We start from the raw sequence: 19,644 nt of genomic DNA, 5'->3' as shown, positions 1-19,644 counted from the left end.
GTGAGCTCCCGTCTGTCACCTCTAGCTTGCGGGGACATGAGAGAAGCCTCCCAGTTGGATGATAAAAACATCAAAACATCTGGGCATCCTCTAGGCAACGTCTCTGTAGACAGCCAACTCTCTCACACCAGAAGCGACTTACAGTATGTTCTCAAGTCACTTCTGACACAATAAAAAAGCCAAATTAATTTCTTAAAAATTAGATTCAAAGTGTGATTATTTTGTGAATAAACTCTTATTTTAATATAGCCAAGACGACCATTTTGTACCAAACCAAATTACACATAATGTATTTTATGCCTGCATAGGAACAGAATTATTTTATAATGTAGATAGTAGACACTGCATTTTCCCAAAATTACGGTTCCCACACCCAAACTAAGAATAAAGTTGATTTTTTTTCTCCTATGTCTTCAACATGTCTGGAATTGTTTTTTTACATCTTTACTTTAGTCTAAGGCTTGTCTGGTCTCACCTCCCATAACTTTATGCATCAGATTGAGAACCTAGTAAGGTAAAGGTTTCCCCTGACGATAAGTCCAGTCGTGACCGACTCTGGGGGTTGGTGCTCATCTCCATTTCTAAGCCGAAGAGCCGGCGTTGTCCATAGACACCTCCAAGGTCATGTGGTCATAGGCGCCTGCATGGAGCGGACGCTCATTCTGCTCCCAGGATTTGAACCTGGGACCTTTTGGTCCGAAAGTTCAGCAGCTCAGCGCTTTAACACACTGTGCCACCATTGAGCCCCGATTGAGAACCTACTCAACTTCAAAATAATATATATGCTTTCATCACCATTTGTTATTCCTGCTGCTTGCACCAGTTTTCTCATTTCCTAATCTAATACTGAAGTTGGGATTGTGAGTCTCTCTAGATGCTGTGGAACTGCAATGCCTAACAGACATAACCAGCACAGAGACTGGTGAAGGGTGCTGGGAGTTGTAGTTCAGATATTTCTAGTAGCCACACTCCCATTATATGGATTTCTAACTAAAGGTAAAGGTTTTACCCTGACGTTAAGTCCAGTCGTAACCGACTCTGGGGGTTGGTGCTCATCTCCATTTCTAAGCCGAAGAGCCGGCGTTGTCCGTAGATACCTCCAAGGTCATATGGCCATTGGCATGACTGCATGGAGCGCCGTTACCTTCCCTCTGGAACGGTAATAATAATAATAAAAAAACTTTATTTATACCCCGCCACCATCTCCCCAACGGGGACTCAGAGCGGCTTACATGGGGCCATGCCCAAAACCATACAATATGGTACCTATTGATCTACTCACATTTGCATGTTTTCGAACTGCTAGGTTGGCAGAAGCTGGGGCTAACAGCGGGTGCTCATTCCGCTCCCGGGATTTGAACCTGGGATTTTTCGGTCTGCAAGTTCAGCAGCTCAGCGCTTTAACACACTGCGCCACTAACTAAACTCTAACCTAAATTCAAAAGAATTTACTCAATTTGACTTTTTCCCATTTTGAACAGAACTGCATATGTAGTGTAGCGGTTTGAGCACTGGATTACAACTAGAGGTTTGAATCCATTCTTGGCTGTGAAATCTGCTAGGTGATGCTGGGCAAGTCAGACTCTCAACTTTTTTTGAAAATCTCTTGCCAAAAAATCCTGTGATACGCTGACCTTCAGGCGGCAATATATCAGAAATGACTAGAAGTTTGTTGCTTACATTCTAACATATATGCCATCTACTAATTTAGCCCCCAGCTGTCCAGCTAATAGTCACCATGAAGACTGTGCCGATATCTGCTCCACCAAATGTGCCGGATACACAGATCTTGGACCGTGCCCACAATCCTGCAATGCAGGCTGCCAGTGCGACGATGGCTTTCTCTTTGATGGCGTTAGCTGTGTTTCTCCTGAGAACTGTGGGTGCTTTGTGAATGCAGGCCAACTCAAGGTAGGATGATATTCAGGAACCCAACTTCTGTTTCCTAGGGGTCATATAATCTATTTCTTCTTCTAAGCACCCTGTGTGGCTTTGCTACATTCATTCCAATGGCTATCACAAGCAATTGTGATCAACATCTATGTTTTTCAATACATAGGATGGCTAAGGATTGCAGAGTCAATATTTAAGTTCAAGAGATTTATTAAAGTAAAAAATGAAATGCATTCTTGATAGAAAAGCCTTGGAGATAACTACAGTAGAGTCTCATCCAACATAAACGGGCCGGCAGAACGTTGGATAAGCGAATATGTTGGATAATAAGGAGGGATTAAGGAAAACCCTATTACACATCAAATTAGGTTATGATTTTACAAATTAAACACCAAAACATCATGTTTAACAACAAATTGGACAGAAAAAGTAATTCAATATGCAGTAATTCTATGTAGTAATTACTGTATTTACAAATTTAGCACCAAAATATCACGATGTAATGAAAACATTGACTACAAAAATGTGTTGGATAATCCAGAACGTTGGATAAGCGAGTGTTGGATAAGTGAGACTCTACTGTAACTTGCTAAATCTCATCTTGTAAGAAAAGTAAAAAATCCATGCAGCTATATTTTGCCTACAGAGAGGCAAAATGCGTTCTTCTTGGAGCAATCTAAACTTAAATTGAAGTTATTATTATTATAATTACTGTATATACTCGAGTATAAGCCTAGTTTTTCAGCCCTTTTTTAAGACTGAAAAAGCCCCCCTCGGCTTATACACGGGTGAGGGTCATGTTTGGCTTATATTTGGGTCAGCTTATACTTGAGAATATATGGTACATTTATTATTTTTCTCTATTATTATTGGTATTATTACATTTATTATTTTTCTCTATTTTTGTTGCTACTATTACATTTATTTTACTCTATTATTATTATTATTATTATTATTAATACATTTATTATTTCACTCTGATCTTATTATTATTATATTTATTATTTTACTCTATTTATTATTACTTGTATTATTATCCTATTATTATTATTATTATTATTATTACATGTATTATTTTACTCTATTACAGTAGAGTCTCACTTATCCAAGCTAAACGGGCCGGCAGAAGCTTGGATAAGAGAATATCTTGGATAATAAAGAGGGATTAAGGAAAAGCCTATTAAACATCAAATTATGATTTTACAAATTAAGCACCAAAACTTCATGTTATACAACAAATTTGACAAAAAAAGTATTTCAATACACAGTAATGTTATGTTGTAATTACTGTATTTACGAATTTAGCACCAAAATATCACGATATATTGAAAAGATTGACTACAAAAATGGCTTGGATTATCCAGAGGCTTGGATAAGTGAGGCTTGGATAAGTGAGACTCTACTGTATTATTAAAAGGATACATAAGGGCATTTACATTGAAGAAGATGAGAATATTGATTTAATCAGAGTTGGACACTTATCTTAATTAGAGCTTTATGTAAATATTCAAAAACATTTATCCTACTGATGCCTCAATTAATGTAATTTTATTGGTATCTGTTTTTATTTCTGAAATTTAACACTCTCGGCTTATACTGGAGTCAATGTTTTCCCAGTTTTTTTGTGGTAAAATTAAGTGCCTCGGCTTATATTCGGGTCGGCTTATACTCAAGTATATACGGTAATTCGTTTCTATCTCGCTTTTCTCCTGTGGATGGGATTCAAAATGGCGTACAGCATATACAATTCATACAAATACACTGAACAGCAATACATAATCAATTAAAACATCATATCCTGATTAAAACCTAATTAAGATATCAAATAAAACAATTTTTAAAAAGTTCCCTCACAGAATTCCATTACTCTGTCATCAAAAGGGAGAAGGAGACAGTGGCTAGCAGTAAATACAAAGCCCTTTAAAAACATGCACAGGAATGTGGTGAAAGGAATCCCTGAGTTTGGCTCCATCTGTAGTCTAGCTACTCACTGAGGATTAGAAACTTGATGAAACAAAGACTTGTGCAGTCCAGGGAAGAAACCCAACAATAATAGATAACATGATATGGGAAGAGTACAGATGAATGAGAAATTTATTTTAGTTCAGGTTTGATAAGAAAGTCTCACAAATGACTTTATGTTATAGATGTAAACTAGCTGTGCCCGGCCATGCGTTGCTGTGGCAAAGTATGGTGGTATGGGAAATAAAGTATTGAGGAATTGGTGGTAGTTAAGGTAAAGGGTAAAGCTTTTCCCCTGACATTAAGTTCATTATAAATGGGTTATATAGCTGCGTGGAAGAGCCTTGAGTCTACACTGCCATATAATCCAGTTAAAATCAGATAATCTGTATTTTATATGCAGTGTGGAAGAGGCTTAAGTGAGGCCTAACTCTGCCTGTCCCCTGGGCTGAGTGGGTTGCTAGGAGACCAAATGGGCAGAACATAGCCTTCTAACCAACAGCAATTGGATAAAAACAATTATTCCTCTCCCTCTAATTAGGACTTTATTTTTCTTTTCTTTTTGTTGTATGAACGTAGAGGCATGGATGAGGGGTTGTGCTGCCAAGTTTAGTGTTTCTGGGATGTGCAGTTTTGTTGTTTTGTCCTAGGCCGAAATTTCATTACCCTTTTATATATATAGATAACTTGATGTTTTAAGAATTCGGCTTCTAAAGAAAGTGAAACTGATGTTCTTCCTTTCCTTATTTGAAATAGTTTTACATCCAGTAGCAAGAGATAATTCTGAACTTTTGAGTAGGTTCTTTTGCCATCCAGATGTACATGTTTTCATTAGATCTTGGTGTTCTAGATTTGGATTCTGCCATAATTCTATTGCTTTACCTACTTTTTTTCTAAACCTCATACCAGCCCAATGAAACATTTCTGCTGAACGAGTGCCAAAAGATCTGCACCTGTATCCCAGAACAGGGTCTAAAATGTGAGACTCACAGCTGTGCTGCCAATGAGACTTGTGATTTGCAAAAAGGAGCCCTGAGTTGTGTTTCCAATGGTAAGAAGAAATTTACATTGCCTAGAATATATATGTGTGTGTATTGCCTAAGAGTACACTGGCTCAAGTACAAATACTGAAACTTATTGGGATAGTCACCCTTCTGCCTGAACTTCTGTAATTCTGGAACTTTGCTTCTCCCAGAATACTGTGGCCAGGTTCTTTGTTGGGGCAAAAACTCTATCTTATAGCAGTTTTATAGCTGCAAATATATTTATTATTTATTTATTGCAACATTTATATCCCGCCCTTCTCACCCGAGAGGGGACTCAGGGCGGCTTACAGTAAACACATATAAAAATTATACAGTACACATAAATCAGATTAAAAATTATTAATTTACATCAGCATTCATAAAAACATTCTAAAATACAAATAGACAAGTTCAAGTTCAAAAGACTGGGTCTGTCAATTGGTGTGTGCGTGTGTGTGTACTTGAGTATAAGCCTAGTTTTTCAGCCCTTTTTAGGGCTGAAAAAACTCCCCTCGGCTTATACTCGAGTGAGGGTCCTGGCCGGCTTCTATTCAGGTCAGCTTATACTTGAGAATATATGTACATTTATTATTTTTCTCTACTATTATTTGTATTATTACATTTATTATTAAAGTCTTATTATCTTAAATTGCAGTTTTATATAAATATTCAAAAACATTTAACTTACTGATGCCTCAAATAATGCAATGTTATTAATATCTATTTTTATTTTTGGAATTGACTCATAGCTGCTGCATTTCCCATCCTCGTCTTATACTCGAGTCAATACGTTTTCCCAGTTTTGGTGGTAAAATTAGGTGCCTCGGCTTATACTTGAGTATATGTATGTGTGTGTGTGTGTGTGTGTGTGTGTGTGTGTGTGTGTGAAATGACCGAGAGGAGGGCCCCCTCAGCTGACCACAGCACTTGTGTTGGTTTGTACACAGAGAATAGTCTGGGCCTGAATTGTTTACGGCTTTATAGGTAATAACCAGCACTTTATATTTACTAGAGCTTTTAATCTATGTTAATTTTATCAATATTTGTATGTATGTATTTTTATCCTTTACAATTTTATCTTGTAAATCGCCCAGAGCATCTTGGATGGAGGGCGATTAATAAGTAATTAAATGATGATGATGATGATGATGATGATGATGATGATGATGATTTAGCACAGAAGCAGTTTGGTAGCCAGTGGAGCTGTGGTAACATAGGAATTGTCCGCTCCCTGTACAGCGCTCCAGTTAGTAATCTGGCTGCCAATCTCTGAACTGTCTTCAAAGGCAGCCCCATGTATAGAGTGTTGCAGTAGTCCAAATGGGATGTGACCAAGGTGTGGACTACCATGGCCAAGTCTGGGGTCTCAAGGTATGGGCACACAAGTTTCAGTTGTGCAAAGGTGCTCCGGGCCACCACTGACACCTGGGGTTTTAGGGTCAGCAATGAATCTGGGATCACCCCCAGATTGTGAACTTGTGTCTTTAGAGGGAGCGCAACCCCATCTAACACAGGCTGTAATCCCATACCCTAGTCCGCCTTCTGACTGACCAGGAGTACCTCTGTTTTGTCTGTATTTACAACTTCATAGTCTCTTTTTTATCTGTGAAAGGGAGTGGGGTCTGAGCAGGATAATCCTGTCCCCTGATGTCACTTCTGTGCCACTATGCAAAATCCCAGAATTCTTGTAAAGTATCTATACAAACACAAGATAGTCTATGTACAAAGAAAATGTGTCCAAATAACATATATTATTAAAGTTCCCCATACAAAGCTCAATTTGGCCGTATCAGACAAAATGAAAAGGAGCAACAGCTCTAACACAAAAGTTATTCAAGTCTGGTATTGGTTCCAATGTATATAGGCTTCAGGGATACATAGTCAATGAAAATATCTTCCAAACAAATTAAACAGATGGTTGGTCGTGTTGCTGTATACTGGAATGAAGAAAATAATGATGGAGCACTGCTCTCAAAAAAGTCTTTGAAAGTAAAGTCCAAATAAAGTCCCAAGTCTACAGGGGTCCCGGGTATTTTTGTACCGTGTTTCAGGGAGAAAATCCCCTTCTTCAGGAGTTGTTATACTCAGCAACAATGAATTTATATCTAAAACAAAACATAGAGTAACAAGTATTTTACCAGTTAACAGAAGTAAAGGTAACCCATATAACAGTATTATACTTACATAGTGCCTAATTGCTTACACTGAGTGACTCTGCTTGTGGTGATTTCAACTGCGAGTGATTCTGGAGGTTCATTCAAAGGTTTTTAAAGAGTACATGGTAATTTAAAGGAAACAGCTAAAATTAAGTGATTCATTAAGTCCCTGAGGGGAAAAGGTTTTAAACTTAAAGATCCAGTACATTTCCCTTTGGGATAATAGTTTTTCCAAGTCCATGTAAGGTTTTTGAGTAATGCATTCCAGAGCACCATCTCCCCAACGGGGACTCGGGGCAGCTTACATTGGGCCATGCCCAAAACAATACAATACAGATCACAGTCACATGTCAAGAGATAGATTACATTGCTGCTATTACAAGTGGAAAAATGTTTTAGTGTGGTACCCACTTTGTTCCTATAATTATATATCTCAGTTGGTCTTCCAAGATTGAGGACAACACTTACAGTGACCACAAGGATAATGGCCTCTCAGGGTGCTCTTCGGTGTACCAACCATCTGTTTAATTTGTTTGGAAGATATTTTCATTGACTATGTATCCCTGAAGCCTATATACATTGGAACCAATACCAGACTTGAATAACTTTTGTGTCAGAGCTGTTGCTCCTTTACATTTTGTCTGATACGGCCAAATTGAGCTTTGTATGGAGAACTTTAATAATATATGTTATTTGGACACATTTTCTTTGTACATAGACTATCTTGTGTTTGTATAGTCACTTCTGTGCTGGCATGCCCCGAGCTGTTGAAAGAATGGCTTGAGGATTGGCTTAAATATTCCCATATCATTATCCTATGTTGTTCCTCAAATAAGGCAAAAGTCAGATTTGGAGACAGATGTTTGAATCTGTCTGTTCTTGGCTGTAACTGATGTTTGCTGTGAGAATAGAATACTATGAATTATTGGAGGTAACAATCATCGTTACAAAGATGAATCTTAGCATTTAGATATTATTTTTCAATTTATACATGTGGAGATTTAGCTTTGTAGTGAAGGCTGCAATGAGAATTCATGTGAGCAGATTTTGTATTTTCTTTTCCATTCTGATCCCATTCCAGTCCCCTTATCCTGCCCTGAGAACAGCTACTATGAGGCCTGTGGAACTGCCTGCCCTGAAACCTGTTCTGACCGCACGGCTCCTTTGACATGCAAGGATACCTGTGTTCCCACCTGCCAATGTAACAAGGGCTATGTTCTTAGTGCTGGTGAATGTGTCCCAGTGGAGACCTGCAACTGCACTTATCAAGGTGCAACTTACAAGGCAAAGGAGGAGTTCTGGGTTGGCGAAGACTGTCATACTCTCTGCAAGTGTGACCCCACATTAGGCAAGGTTGTGTGTGAAGAAGATTCCTGCAAAGGCAACAAAAAGTGTATGATGGTCAATGGGGTCCGGGGCTGTCATGCCCTCGAGCACTACACCTGCATAGGAACTGGAGATCTTCACTACACCACCTTCGATGGGAAGAAATTCGATTTCATGGGAACGTGTATTTACCAGATGGCGGGGCTCTGCTCAGAAGACCCTACCCTCACCCCATTTTTGGTCAGCGTGGAGAATAACAACCGAGGCAACAAAGCAGTGTCCTTCACTAAAGTGGTGACCCTGGAGGTATACAACATGACCATCAGTCTGAGCCAAGATTATCCAAACAAGATTCAGGTAGGTTTGCTGGATGAAAGAGAAGATAGGAAATGTGGGACTTCGAAATATGCATTCAGTCTGTGAGTCCGCCACCTGATAAACTGTGAAGATCACTTTCAACGAACGTGGGTCTTTTCCTTATGTGGGGAAAACTGAGTAGTTTTTAAGGAGGGGAACTTGTTAATACACTTATCACACATTTACAGGGTTAAGGGAGCAAGGCTTCTTTGAAGACATGATCCCTATTCAGATGTTTAAAATGGAAAATTCTAAATGTGTGAGAAAGAGAATGGGGGTGTTTTTGCCAAACAAACAAACACAAAAAAACCCCACATTTTTTCTGTGAAAACCACATTTTTCTGTGCGTTTTTGCATTTGTTACCTATAGAGTATTTATTCTTTACTGATGTTAGCAAAGGCAATATATGGCTCAGAGAAGAAGGAGAGGAGGGGCTTACTAAGCTTCCAAAGATCCACAGAGATACTTGCAGGAACACCTCAGCAAGCGAGAGTTCAATAGTGGCAGCCTAAAACCCAGAACCTCAATACATGGCTGATACCAGATGAGAAACTCTCCCTCTCTTAGATGCACAGCACCCTTGCTAGAGTTCACATTAGTAAAACCAAGGACTAGGAACTGTTTGGACCTTTGTAGCCACCACTACAACAATAAACAGTAACAAAGGTAAAGGGGAACTGTCCATCAAGGCTGAACTGGGTTCAGTCTGACTGGATAGTGTGGACTCATTTCCCATCACTGATACAGTTCAGGAAGAGGTCTGAATGATAGAATCTAGGGCTCGTCTACATAGGGCTTCCTGCTCTTGTAGATTTGCACTTAATTCAAGAGCTAATGCTAGTCCAAACAAATCCATCCCCTTTCTCAATGCACCAAAAGTCTTCTTTATGTTTTTCAGGTCAATGGAATCTTTGCCGAGCTACCTTTCTCCTATGAAAATAAAATCACCGTCTACACCAGTGGAGTCCATGGCTTCATCAAAACAGACTTTGATCTGAAAGTCAGCTTTGACTGGTACAGCTATGCCAGGGTCATTCTTCCCAGAACATATGCCAATGCTGTCTGTGGGCTCTGTGGCAATGCCAATCAGGATCCCAGTGATGATTTTGCCATGAAAGATGGCATTGAAGCCAGCGATGAAATCCAATTTGCAAACAGCTGGTTGCTGAAGGAGTTCCCAGGATGCTCAGGAGGATGTACTACTGATTGTCCAGTATGCCAGGAAACAGAAAAACAGATCTATAAGGGGGACCAGTATTGTGGGATCCTTGTTAGAATGGATGGGCCATTCAAGCTATGTCATGCAGCCATTGACCCAATGTCCTACTTTGAAGATTGTGTCTTTGACACCTGTGCATACAAAGGTCACCATGACACACTCTGCAATGCCATCGCTGCCTATGTGACAGCATGCCATAATCTTGGTATTCAGATTGGGCAGTGGAGATCAGCTTCTTTCTGCAGTAAGTATTGTTGGTTATGGCATCATGGAGTTCAACTAGATGATTTGCTTTGAATGGTTTTAGAGGAGGTGCTCCCTTAATTGATAAAGATTATGAATATTGTTACAGGAAAGGGTGGATTAACTGAAGAAAAAGACATCCTTTTTTGTGTCTAAATTGAGCCTGTTTCATTATATATTGAAGTATTTTCTGAAGGAGAGAAGGGGAGGAGAAAAATAAGCTAATGAGTGACTCAAGGCTCTCAGAAGCACCCAAATATTTTTTAAAGAAAAGCACACCAAGAGCAAATAGATACTCTTTCTTTCTCCCAAGTCCCCAAAGACACACACACACACCCCATCCACCCATCCTGCACTTTCCCAACTCCCAGTCTGTAATGCTCCTAGGCAGCGTGAACACTGGGAACCAACACGGAGGCCAATAAACAATCTAATATCTTTATTAAAGCAATAAAAGTTTCAAACAAAAATATGCAGAATAGATAGTCAAGCAGTTGACCTTTTAGGAAAGATCAAAATTAGTCCAAAAAATGAAAGTCTTATGTCCAATATTAGAGTCCAAAGTCCAAAATCCAATAACCAAAACACACTCAAACTTAATGGAAGTTTGAGTGGGGAAAGAAGCAAAGTTCCTCAGGAAAGTACTTGAAGTAATAGTCTAGAACAAGGTTTCAAGGCAAGGCTAAGGCTGTTCGTGATGGATCTGAAATGCAGTCCAAACTTGGCAAGGGACGAGAGACAACGGCCAGTCTACTCGAGAGTAAACGTGCCAACAGGCCGCTTGGAAGCTCAGGATCAAGAGACGATGAATTCTTCAATCAGAAGTTCAGTTGACACCGCAACAGAGATTCTCTGCGCAGAACTTTTATTGAAGTCCAAGAGTTCCCCCAAAGCAAGTGCTTGACTCCCCAAATCTTCCCAAGAGAAACGAGCTGCTAACAACGAGGCCCCAGATGCCTGCCTCCCCAATTCTTCCCAAGAGAACTGGCTTAGCCATAATTGCCTCGCTCTGGTAATCTCACACTTCTCCTTAAACTTTGTCTTTGAGAGCGGTCTGTTTTGAAAGTAGCCCTTCTATCAAACTCTAAACTCTCCGGAGATCCGGGAAGAGCTGGCAAAATCTCAAGAGCATTCCTAATTGGCTCTGGCACGGCAATGTCAACAGGAGACATCTGGAAAGGGATTGAATCTTGCTGAGGTGGGAAAAAACCCAAATCCTCTTCAGTTTGATCAGCAATGGCTGCAGGATCAGGGGCCAAAGATGCCTGAGACATCACACAGTCCCAGTAAATAAAAAGAATCAAGAAAATAAATGAAAATAAAGAAAAACCAAAAATATTAGATGCTAGAGAGAGTCCAAGCCAAGCCAAAAATAAAGCTGAGAGCAAGCTGCAAGGCAATAGGATTGAAGCACCTCTCTAGAGCCAGGACACAACTGGAAGCAATGGAGGTGCTCACCCCATTAAATAGACACAGCTTGCATAAGACATGTTATAGCATTCTTCTGCTCTGATTGGCCCAATAGGCAGGGTTCATAGGAAAACTCCGTGCGAGCACGTGGCAGCCTCTTTGCGCGCTGCAAGATGTCGAATAGGTGAGGAGCAGCCATGATCGGTTGCCGTGTGGCCCGTTTCAACCGAAAAAACATGGCAGTTAAGCCCTTACCGTTATGGCCAGCTGAACAAGCCAAATAAGCCAGATTGGTTGAAGGGAACCGACCAAGCCAAATCTGTGCACAAGCCTAGTAATAAGCACTTGTTTATATTTGGATGGGGACAGGTAAAACTATAGGGAGACTATCCAGGGTCCTTAACCATTCCCATTGTTTTAACTCCTGTGGGGTTTCACAAGCCAAACAGCTTGATCACAATGTTTTAGAATGTTTTTATGTAAGAGGGTTTTTTTAGAGGTGCAGGAGGTTTCCTTGGGGAGTTTTAGAAGTATTACGCATGGGAAGTATTTTGTGTAGGGAAAGGACACTGCATCATACAATATACCAGATTCTTTTCAGCTGAATCACCCAATTTCTTTTGATTTAATAAACTAAATAGGCTTGGGTCTGGTTAATACTTCGCAGGTACAAAGGCATAAGAGATATACACCAGGAGGGTCCTTAGCTCCATAGTAGACAACACTTAGATAAGGTCCCAGGTGCAATCCCCAGTGCGCTCCAAAATAGTATAATTACTCAAGGTGCTGATTTAAATGACCTACATCATAGAAAGTAGTAACTAAACACAGATGTATATTCTAAACAATAACTGAAAGATATGCAACCATGATAAAGGTTCAAAACATGAAACACAATATGTATATTAGAGCATCATATACATAATAATGTTAACAATAATAATACAAATGATAATAAAATACACACAGTAGTAACTTACAGAGTATAAAGATTTAAATGCTAAAGAAAATCTGAAGCAGAGCCAACAATACAGATATTCAAAAACATTGCCGCTTACCAGAGGAAGGGTTAACCAAAACTGGAGTAGACCCAGGAACCAGTAGTAAACGGCTTACTTCAGCTCACAGCCAGCCACTCTAAAACGACATCTGTATTTGATCGGTTTTCCTGGCTGGGGAGCTGTAAACGGCTCTTATTGACCTGCAGCCATCTACTTAGAATCGGCATCTAAGCAACATTTGTTCCCCCCACTTGGAAGCTTATCTCTGACAAACTGAATTTATTTTCAACAAACTGAAGCTACTGCTAATTGACTGCAATTACAGCCTGAGGAGTCCTAAAGAATTGCTCCAGTACTACAGAGACTTTGATTCGATTTGATTCCATGCCAAGTTTGAGTCAATTGTATTATCTACTGATTTATTTAGTTTCACAGCATATTATCACATACCATTTTTGGAGAGGTTGAATGTACACATACTGTGTTGTTAACAAAATTTGGTTGGAGTGTTGTAGATATTGTTCTGCACTGAAAACTGCTCTTTGTAGCATTTAAATCTTTATACTCTGTAAGTTACTACTGTGTGTCATTACAGCTGACCGTATTTGATTATCATTTGTATTATTATTGTTAACATTATTATATATATGATGCTCTAATATACATATTGTGTTTCATGTTTTGAACCTTTATTGTGGTTGCATATCTTTCCGTTACTACATCTTAGAAAGTCAAGAGAAAAATCATGGGAAGAAGAAGAGTAAAAAAAGCATTCCTAAGAGCATCATTTTATATCACAGAGGCATCAGGATAGATAGACATAGAGGGAGGACACTTCAGGTCACTTAATCTATACAACCTTTACTATTGTCTACTGTGAGGCATGTTTCATTTTTCACTGCTAAGTGTTCTTGCATTTCCAACAATATTGAGCTAGATGGTCTGACTCGATATAGGCAGCTTCCTATGTTTCTGTGACATTTCAGATCAATCCAATTTATATTTCAAATGGCAACAAAATGATCCTCTTTCTGTCTCTTCAGGCCTTACCTGTCCCCAGCATTCTCACTATGAGCTCTGTGGAAATAGCTGCCCTGCTAGGTGTCACAATGTCTCTTCGGAAACATGTGAGGCATGTACAGAAGGATGCTTTTGTGATTCAGGATTCCTCCTCAGTGGGGATGAATGCATCTCTCAGGAAGAATGTGGCTGTGTGCATTTTGGTAGATACTACAAGAAGGGAGACGAATTCTACTCTTCCACCTCCTGTGAGGAGTGCCAATGCATGGATCACGGCACTGTCAACTGCCAGCAATTCTCCTGTGGATCTCATGAGGTCTGCATTGTGGAGAATGGCATTCTGGGTTGCCATCCCATTGGATATGGGACTGTGGTGGCATTTGGAGGCATTCACTGTATATCTTTTGATGGGGCAATTGTTGGATTTTATGGCAATTGCACCTATATCTTAGCCAAGGTCTGCAGCAAGGATCCACAGGTAGCGAATTTCTCTGTGTCGGTGGAAAACGAGAAGCTTGATGGTGATCCCTTGACGCTAATAAAGGCTGTTGTCGTCTCTGTTCATGGATATACCATTGTACTGGAGAGAACAGTGAAATGGAAGATTATGGTAATATAATATATAATATTAATAATATAATAATATAATATATTGTAATAATATAATATATTGTACAGTAGAGTCTCACTTATCCAAGCTAAACGGGCTGGCAGAACCTTGGATAAGCGAATATCTTGGATAATGAGGGATTAAGGAAAAGCCTATTAAACATCAAATTAGGTTATGATTTTACAAATTAAGCACCAAAACATGTTATAAACACATTTGACGGAAAAAGTAGTTCAATACGCAGTAATGTTATGTTGTAATTACAAATTAAGCACCAAAATATGTTATATTGAAAACATTGACTACAAAAATGCCTTAGATAATGCAGAACCTTGGATAAGCAAGTCGTGGATAAGTGAGACTCTACTGTATATATATATATAACTTGTAAGCCACTGAATACCCTTTGGGTTGAGAAGGGTGGGATATTAATGTAGTAAATAAATAAATATGTAAGGTCCAGGGTGGGAGAAAGAACTCTTGTTTGTTGGAGGCAGGTGTGTGGTCTATTGATTGGTTAAGTATGTTTTTATTGTATTTTATTTGCCCTTGTTTTTATATGTTTATATGTTTTAAATGCATTTTGCTGTTGTAGTTTATGGTATATTTTGGGCTTGGTCCCCATGTGAGCCGCCCCAAGTCCCTTCAGGGAGATGGGGCGGGATATAAGAATTAAGTTGTTGTTGTTGTTGTTGTTATTATTATTATTATTATTATATTTTATTATGACACAGCAAACAAGATAGATATGCTGGATTTCGTATCACAAAATCACAAGTCGAACACTTCCCAAGTGTCTAGGACTGTGTGATGTATTTTCGGATGATGCGTGCAGATCCCAGTAGGGTGGCCTTTTGCAGTCGACAGATCATAATTTTGTCAATGTCTATTGTTTCCAAATGCTGGCTGAGATCTTTTGGCACGGCACCCAATGTGCCCATCACCACCGGGACCACCTGCACTGGTTTCTGCCAGAGTCTTTGAAGTTCAATCTTGAGGTCCTGAGTTTTTCCTGTTGTTTTTCGTCAATGCAACTGTCACCTGGGATGGCGACATCAATGATCCAAACCTATTTCTTTTCCACAACTGTGATGTCTGGTGTGTTGTGTTCCAGAACTTTGTCAGTCTGGATTCGGAAGTCCCACACCATCTTTGCATGTTCATTTTCCAATACTATTGCAGGTTTGTGATCTCACCAGTTCTTTGCTGCTGGGAGGTGGTACTTGAGGCATAAGTTCCAATGTTGTTGTTGTTGTTGTTGTTGTTGTTGTTATTTGAAACACAACAAGATGAGTCCACAGCAGACACTCTGCTGGCTGTTGTATTGGATCAAACATTGGACACTTCCCAAGTGTCTAGAACTATGTGATGTATAGGCGAATAATGTGAGCAGATCCCAGTAAGGTGGTTGTTGTTGTTATTATTATGGTATGTATCTAACATTAATTAACGAGTAGGGTCTTTTATAATCATTCCACTGATAGAAATGTCATGTGTACAGTGTAAGCATATATTTGTGCGTGACCAGAAATGATCTCCCAAATCATATTGTTTATTATTTGTATAGGTTGATGGAAAGTCTTATACTCTGCCAGTGAACAAAGAGAATGGAAAACTCTGGATCACTCAGGAGGGGAATAACATCATTGTGCAATCCTCCTTTGGCCTCACGGTCCTCTATGACACTTCTTACTTCGTCCGTGTGTCTGTGCCTAGCAACTACCAGGGACACATGTGTGGCCTGGGAGGCAACTTCAATGGAGACAAGAGGGATGATTTCATGCTACCCAATGGAGTACTCACTGAAAACAATGAAGAGTTTGTAGCCTCTTGGAAGGTCCCTGTGGATGGTGCCATTTGCTTTAATGGCTGTGGAGAGAGATGCCCCACCTGTACGCCAACGAAGGCTGAATCATACAAGGCTGAGAGTTCCTGTGAAATGATCCTGTCCAAATCCGGCCCATTCAGACATTGTCACTCCTTGGTGAGCCCTGCTGCGTACTTTGGGCAGTGTATCTTTGACATTTGTGCGGCTGACAGGACACAAGAATCTGTCTGTCAGAGTCTTCAGACCTATGTGACTGCGTGTCAAGCATCTGGAGCCAAGATTGAAGCCTGGAGAACAGCCTCTTTCTGCCGTAGGTTTTCAGAGAACCAAACTCTTTCCCATTTTTGCTATAAGGCACCTTCCTGAATTATATACGCATGCTCTGAATTGTTAGTTGAAGTTTAAAGCTTCACTTCTATTGTTAATTCACGTCTCTTTTCTTCAAGTCATTCTTCCCATGTTCTTTTCTACTGTGTTCCTAATTCCCTATCTGAGCTTCCTATCTCTTGCCTCTTGTATTTTTCTGAAGCTATATTTTTCGCATTCTATAGTACTGACATAGTATTTTAAACACCAAACCAAATGGATCATATTTATGTTCATCACAGAGGTTAAACTACAAATATTCTGACATTATTATTCCCTAAAGAGTTTGAATGTGCACACTCCAATCCAACCACTGTGTTTGAAAAGGCCCCTTACTACACAGATACATACTATACAATACACATAGTATTTATTTATTTATTTATTTATTTACAGTATTTATATTCCGCCCTTCACCCTGAAGGGGACTCAGGGTGGATCACATTGTACACATATAAGGCAAACATTCAATGCCATATAACATAGAACAGAGACAGAGACAGACGCAGAGGCAATTTAAACCTTTCTCCAGCTTCCAGCTTCCTGAGGTTATGCTTGATTCTGGCCAAGGGGGAGCAGCTGCTTCATCATCCACTGCGATGGCAACTTCCTCATTCCAACGGCGGCTGGGTGATTTTTATGGTGTCATAAATTAGCCTCCCCACATATAAGTGGTACCTAAATTTTGTTCTTGATAGATGCAACTATCGTTTGAGTTGCTTAGGTCAACAACGAGCAGGGGCTATATTTTTATTTTAATTGTCGGGTGCTCACCCCAACATGGGCTGGCCTCGAACTCATGACCTCTTGGTCAGAGTGATTTATTGCAGCTGGCTGCTAACCAGCCTGCGCCACAGCTGTACACGAGAGGTAAAGCAACATGTCTGAAAGTAGTTCCATTAAACTTTCATATTGGGCTGAATTCTATTCTGCTCCCAATAAGAGTTGGCATATTGACATCAAATGGGACATATATATTTTCAGAGTAATGCGCACAGCGTAGCAGCAGATGAATGACGTCAGTTGAGCGCAGAACGAAGGAACGTCAGAGACGATGTTAAAAAGTATTTACAAAGTTTTACTTGACAAGACAAACAGACTTGCAGACAATAAGACTTTCGCTCTAGAGAAACAGCACAGATCTTCTCAGCAGGCAGAAAACAGAACTCATCTGATGCAATCAGCTATATACAAACACACTTGTAGTCTGGACACTTCTATCTGGCTCCAGCCACATATCCAAGGTCAATACAGCTTCTTACCAAATTAACTCTTTACACACTATAGCATTTCCTGGATGATGCAATACATGCTATACACAAATTTCATTTAAACACTACTAATACACAAATCCCACATTAACATATATGTGGTGAATAACATGTCTTGGAGCCCCCTGTAGTTCAGTGGATTAAACTGCTGAGCTGCTGACTGAAAGGTCAGTGGTTCGAATCCAAGGAGTGGGGTGAGCTCCTGCTGTTAGCCCCAGCTTCTGCCAACCCAGCAGTTTGAAAACATGCAAATGTGAGTAGATCAATAGGTACTGCTCCGGTGGGAAGGTAACAGCACTCCATGCAGTCATGCCGGCCACATGACCTTGGAGGTGTCTATGGACAATGTTGGCTCTTTGGCTTAGTAATGGAGATGAGCACCAACCCCTAGATTTGGACATGACTAGACTTAATGTCAGGGGAAAACCTTTACCTTAACATGTCTTACATATCTCAATCCATCCACTGTAGTTGGGATGAAAGCTGATTTTGCCTCATTGCCTTTCCTAACTCTTTCTGCAGCTCTCGCCTGCCCACCCAACAGCCATTACGAGATCTGCTCTTCACCCTGTGTCACTAGCTGTGCCAGTTTGTCCACTTATGTCCAGTGCACAAAGAATTGCTTTGAAGGCTGTGAGTGTGATGAAGGCCATATGTCTGATGGGGAGGCCTGTGTGCCTATTAAGAGGTGTGGCTGTGTACATGAGGGACTCTATCTCAAGGTAAGTCTTTCTGTCCAATCTGATATTTCCATTCTTAGATAAGAACTGAGCTGAGACAATAGGAAGTGAGAGAAATCTACCCCTAGGAAGGGAAATTCACTCCTGGAAGAGTTCTTTGTTAAAATAATTTTTTATTGAGTGTATTAATGACATACAGAATATTAAATACATCTAGAGATAATCAAATACACAAAGTACAGATATACAATTTCCCCGAATCTCCCACCCATGACTTCCAGCACCACCTAGTGTGAAACTAATATCTCAAAAAAAAAACCCTGCCCTTATTTTACATTGATAAATTCCCATTTCAACTACTTTAAGATCTATATTTGTCTTCCTTTCTAGATATCCAAATACAAGTTTCAATTTTTTAACACTTAATTGCTTTCTCCTGGATACAATTGCTTAGCTTGGCCATTTGGATATATTCTAATATTTTCTCTCTCCAGTCCTTGAGCATTAACTCCTTTTCTCCTTTCCAAGATTTTGCTGTTATTATTCTTGCTTGACATATTTCAACATTGTCTTTATTGCATTTTCCACCAAACAGCCTTAAGAGGTATTTCTCTGGATTTTTCCAAAACCTTTTGGCGATCATATTATTTCTTTCTTTAATTACTTTTTCCCAAAAAGTTGGTACCAACCTACAAGTCTACCAGGCATGAAAAAAGGTACAGTAGAGTCTCACTTATCCAACACGTGCTTATCCAACATTCTGGATTATCCAACGCATTTTTGTAGTCTTTGTTTTGAATACATCGCGATATTTTGGTGCTAAATTCGTAAATACAGTAATTACTACATAGCATTACTGTGTATTGAACTACTTTTTCTGTTGTGACTGCACCTTCGAGGATTATGGTTGATGGTGATGGGATTCGAAGAGGAAGAAAAAACCCTCGTGATGAGGGTTCACTGGAGGAGTTGCGCAGGAAGTGACTTAGAGAGCTATATGGGGGATCTTCTGAGGAAGATTCAGATGGGGAGTTTGGGGAAATGGATGCTGAGGAACAGGTGGTGGCTGGGGAAGTGGGCACTGAATGGGCACAGCCACCGGAGATGTCTGGGGATTTGGGGCCTATGGATACTACTGAACCTGGGGTTTCTGCAGGAGCTGATCCCACTTGGGATGCTTGGAGAAGGGAGGATGGTTCTTTAAGTGTTCATGGCGCTAAGTGTGGGCAGGATGATTGGGACTCTGACGAATTGCTAGGTACTCCGGATCCACGAG

The 19,644-nt window shown here is 39.9% G+C and overlaps 1 protein-coding gene across 2 annotated transcripts in view; it reads left to right on the top strand.

Moving 5' to 3' along the window:
- The window catches only part of LOC100554827 (IgGFc-binding protein), a 34,527-nt gene that overhangs the window by 9,105 nt on the left and 5,778 nt on the right, over positions 1–19,644 (top strand). For both annotated transcript variants that reach the window (XM_008117065.3, XM_062962626.1), the window contains exons 4-10: positions 1,712–1,911; positions 4,765–4,906; positions 8,118–8,719; positions 9,619–10,183; positions 13,637–14,223; positions 15,791–16,361; positions 18,211–18,410. In XM_008117065.3, the coding sequence (XP_008115272.2) occupies positions 1,712–1,911; positions 4,765–4,906; positions 8,118–8,719; positions 9,619–10,183; positions 13,637–14,223; positions 15,791–16,361; positions 18,211–18,410 (2,867 nt within the window). The remainder of the gene's footprint in view (positions 1–1,711; positions 1,912–4,764; positions 4,907–8,117; positions 8,720–9,618; positions 10,184–13,636; positions 14,224–15,790; positions 16,362–18,210; positions 18,411–19,644) is intronic.

Source organism: Anolis carolinensis, unplaced genomic scaffold, assembly GCF_035594765.1.
Source record: "Anolis carolinensis isolate JA03-04 unplaced genomic scaffold, rAnoCar3.1.pri scaffold_10, whole genome shotgun sequence".
Lineage (NCBI taxonomy): Eukaryota > Metazoa > Chordata > Lepidosauria > Squamata > Dactyloidae > Anolis > Anolis carolinensis.
The sequence above is the reverse complement of the archived record's forward strand: the minus strand, read 5'-3'. Positions and strand labels throughout refer to the sequence as shown.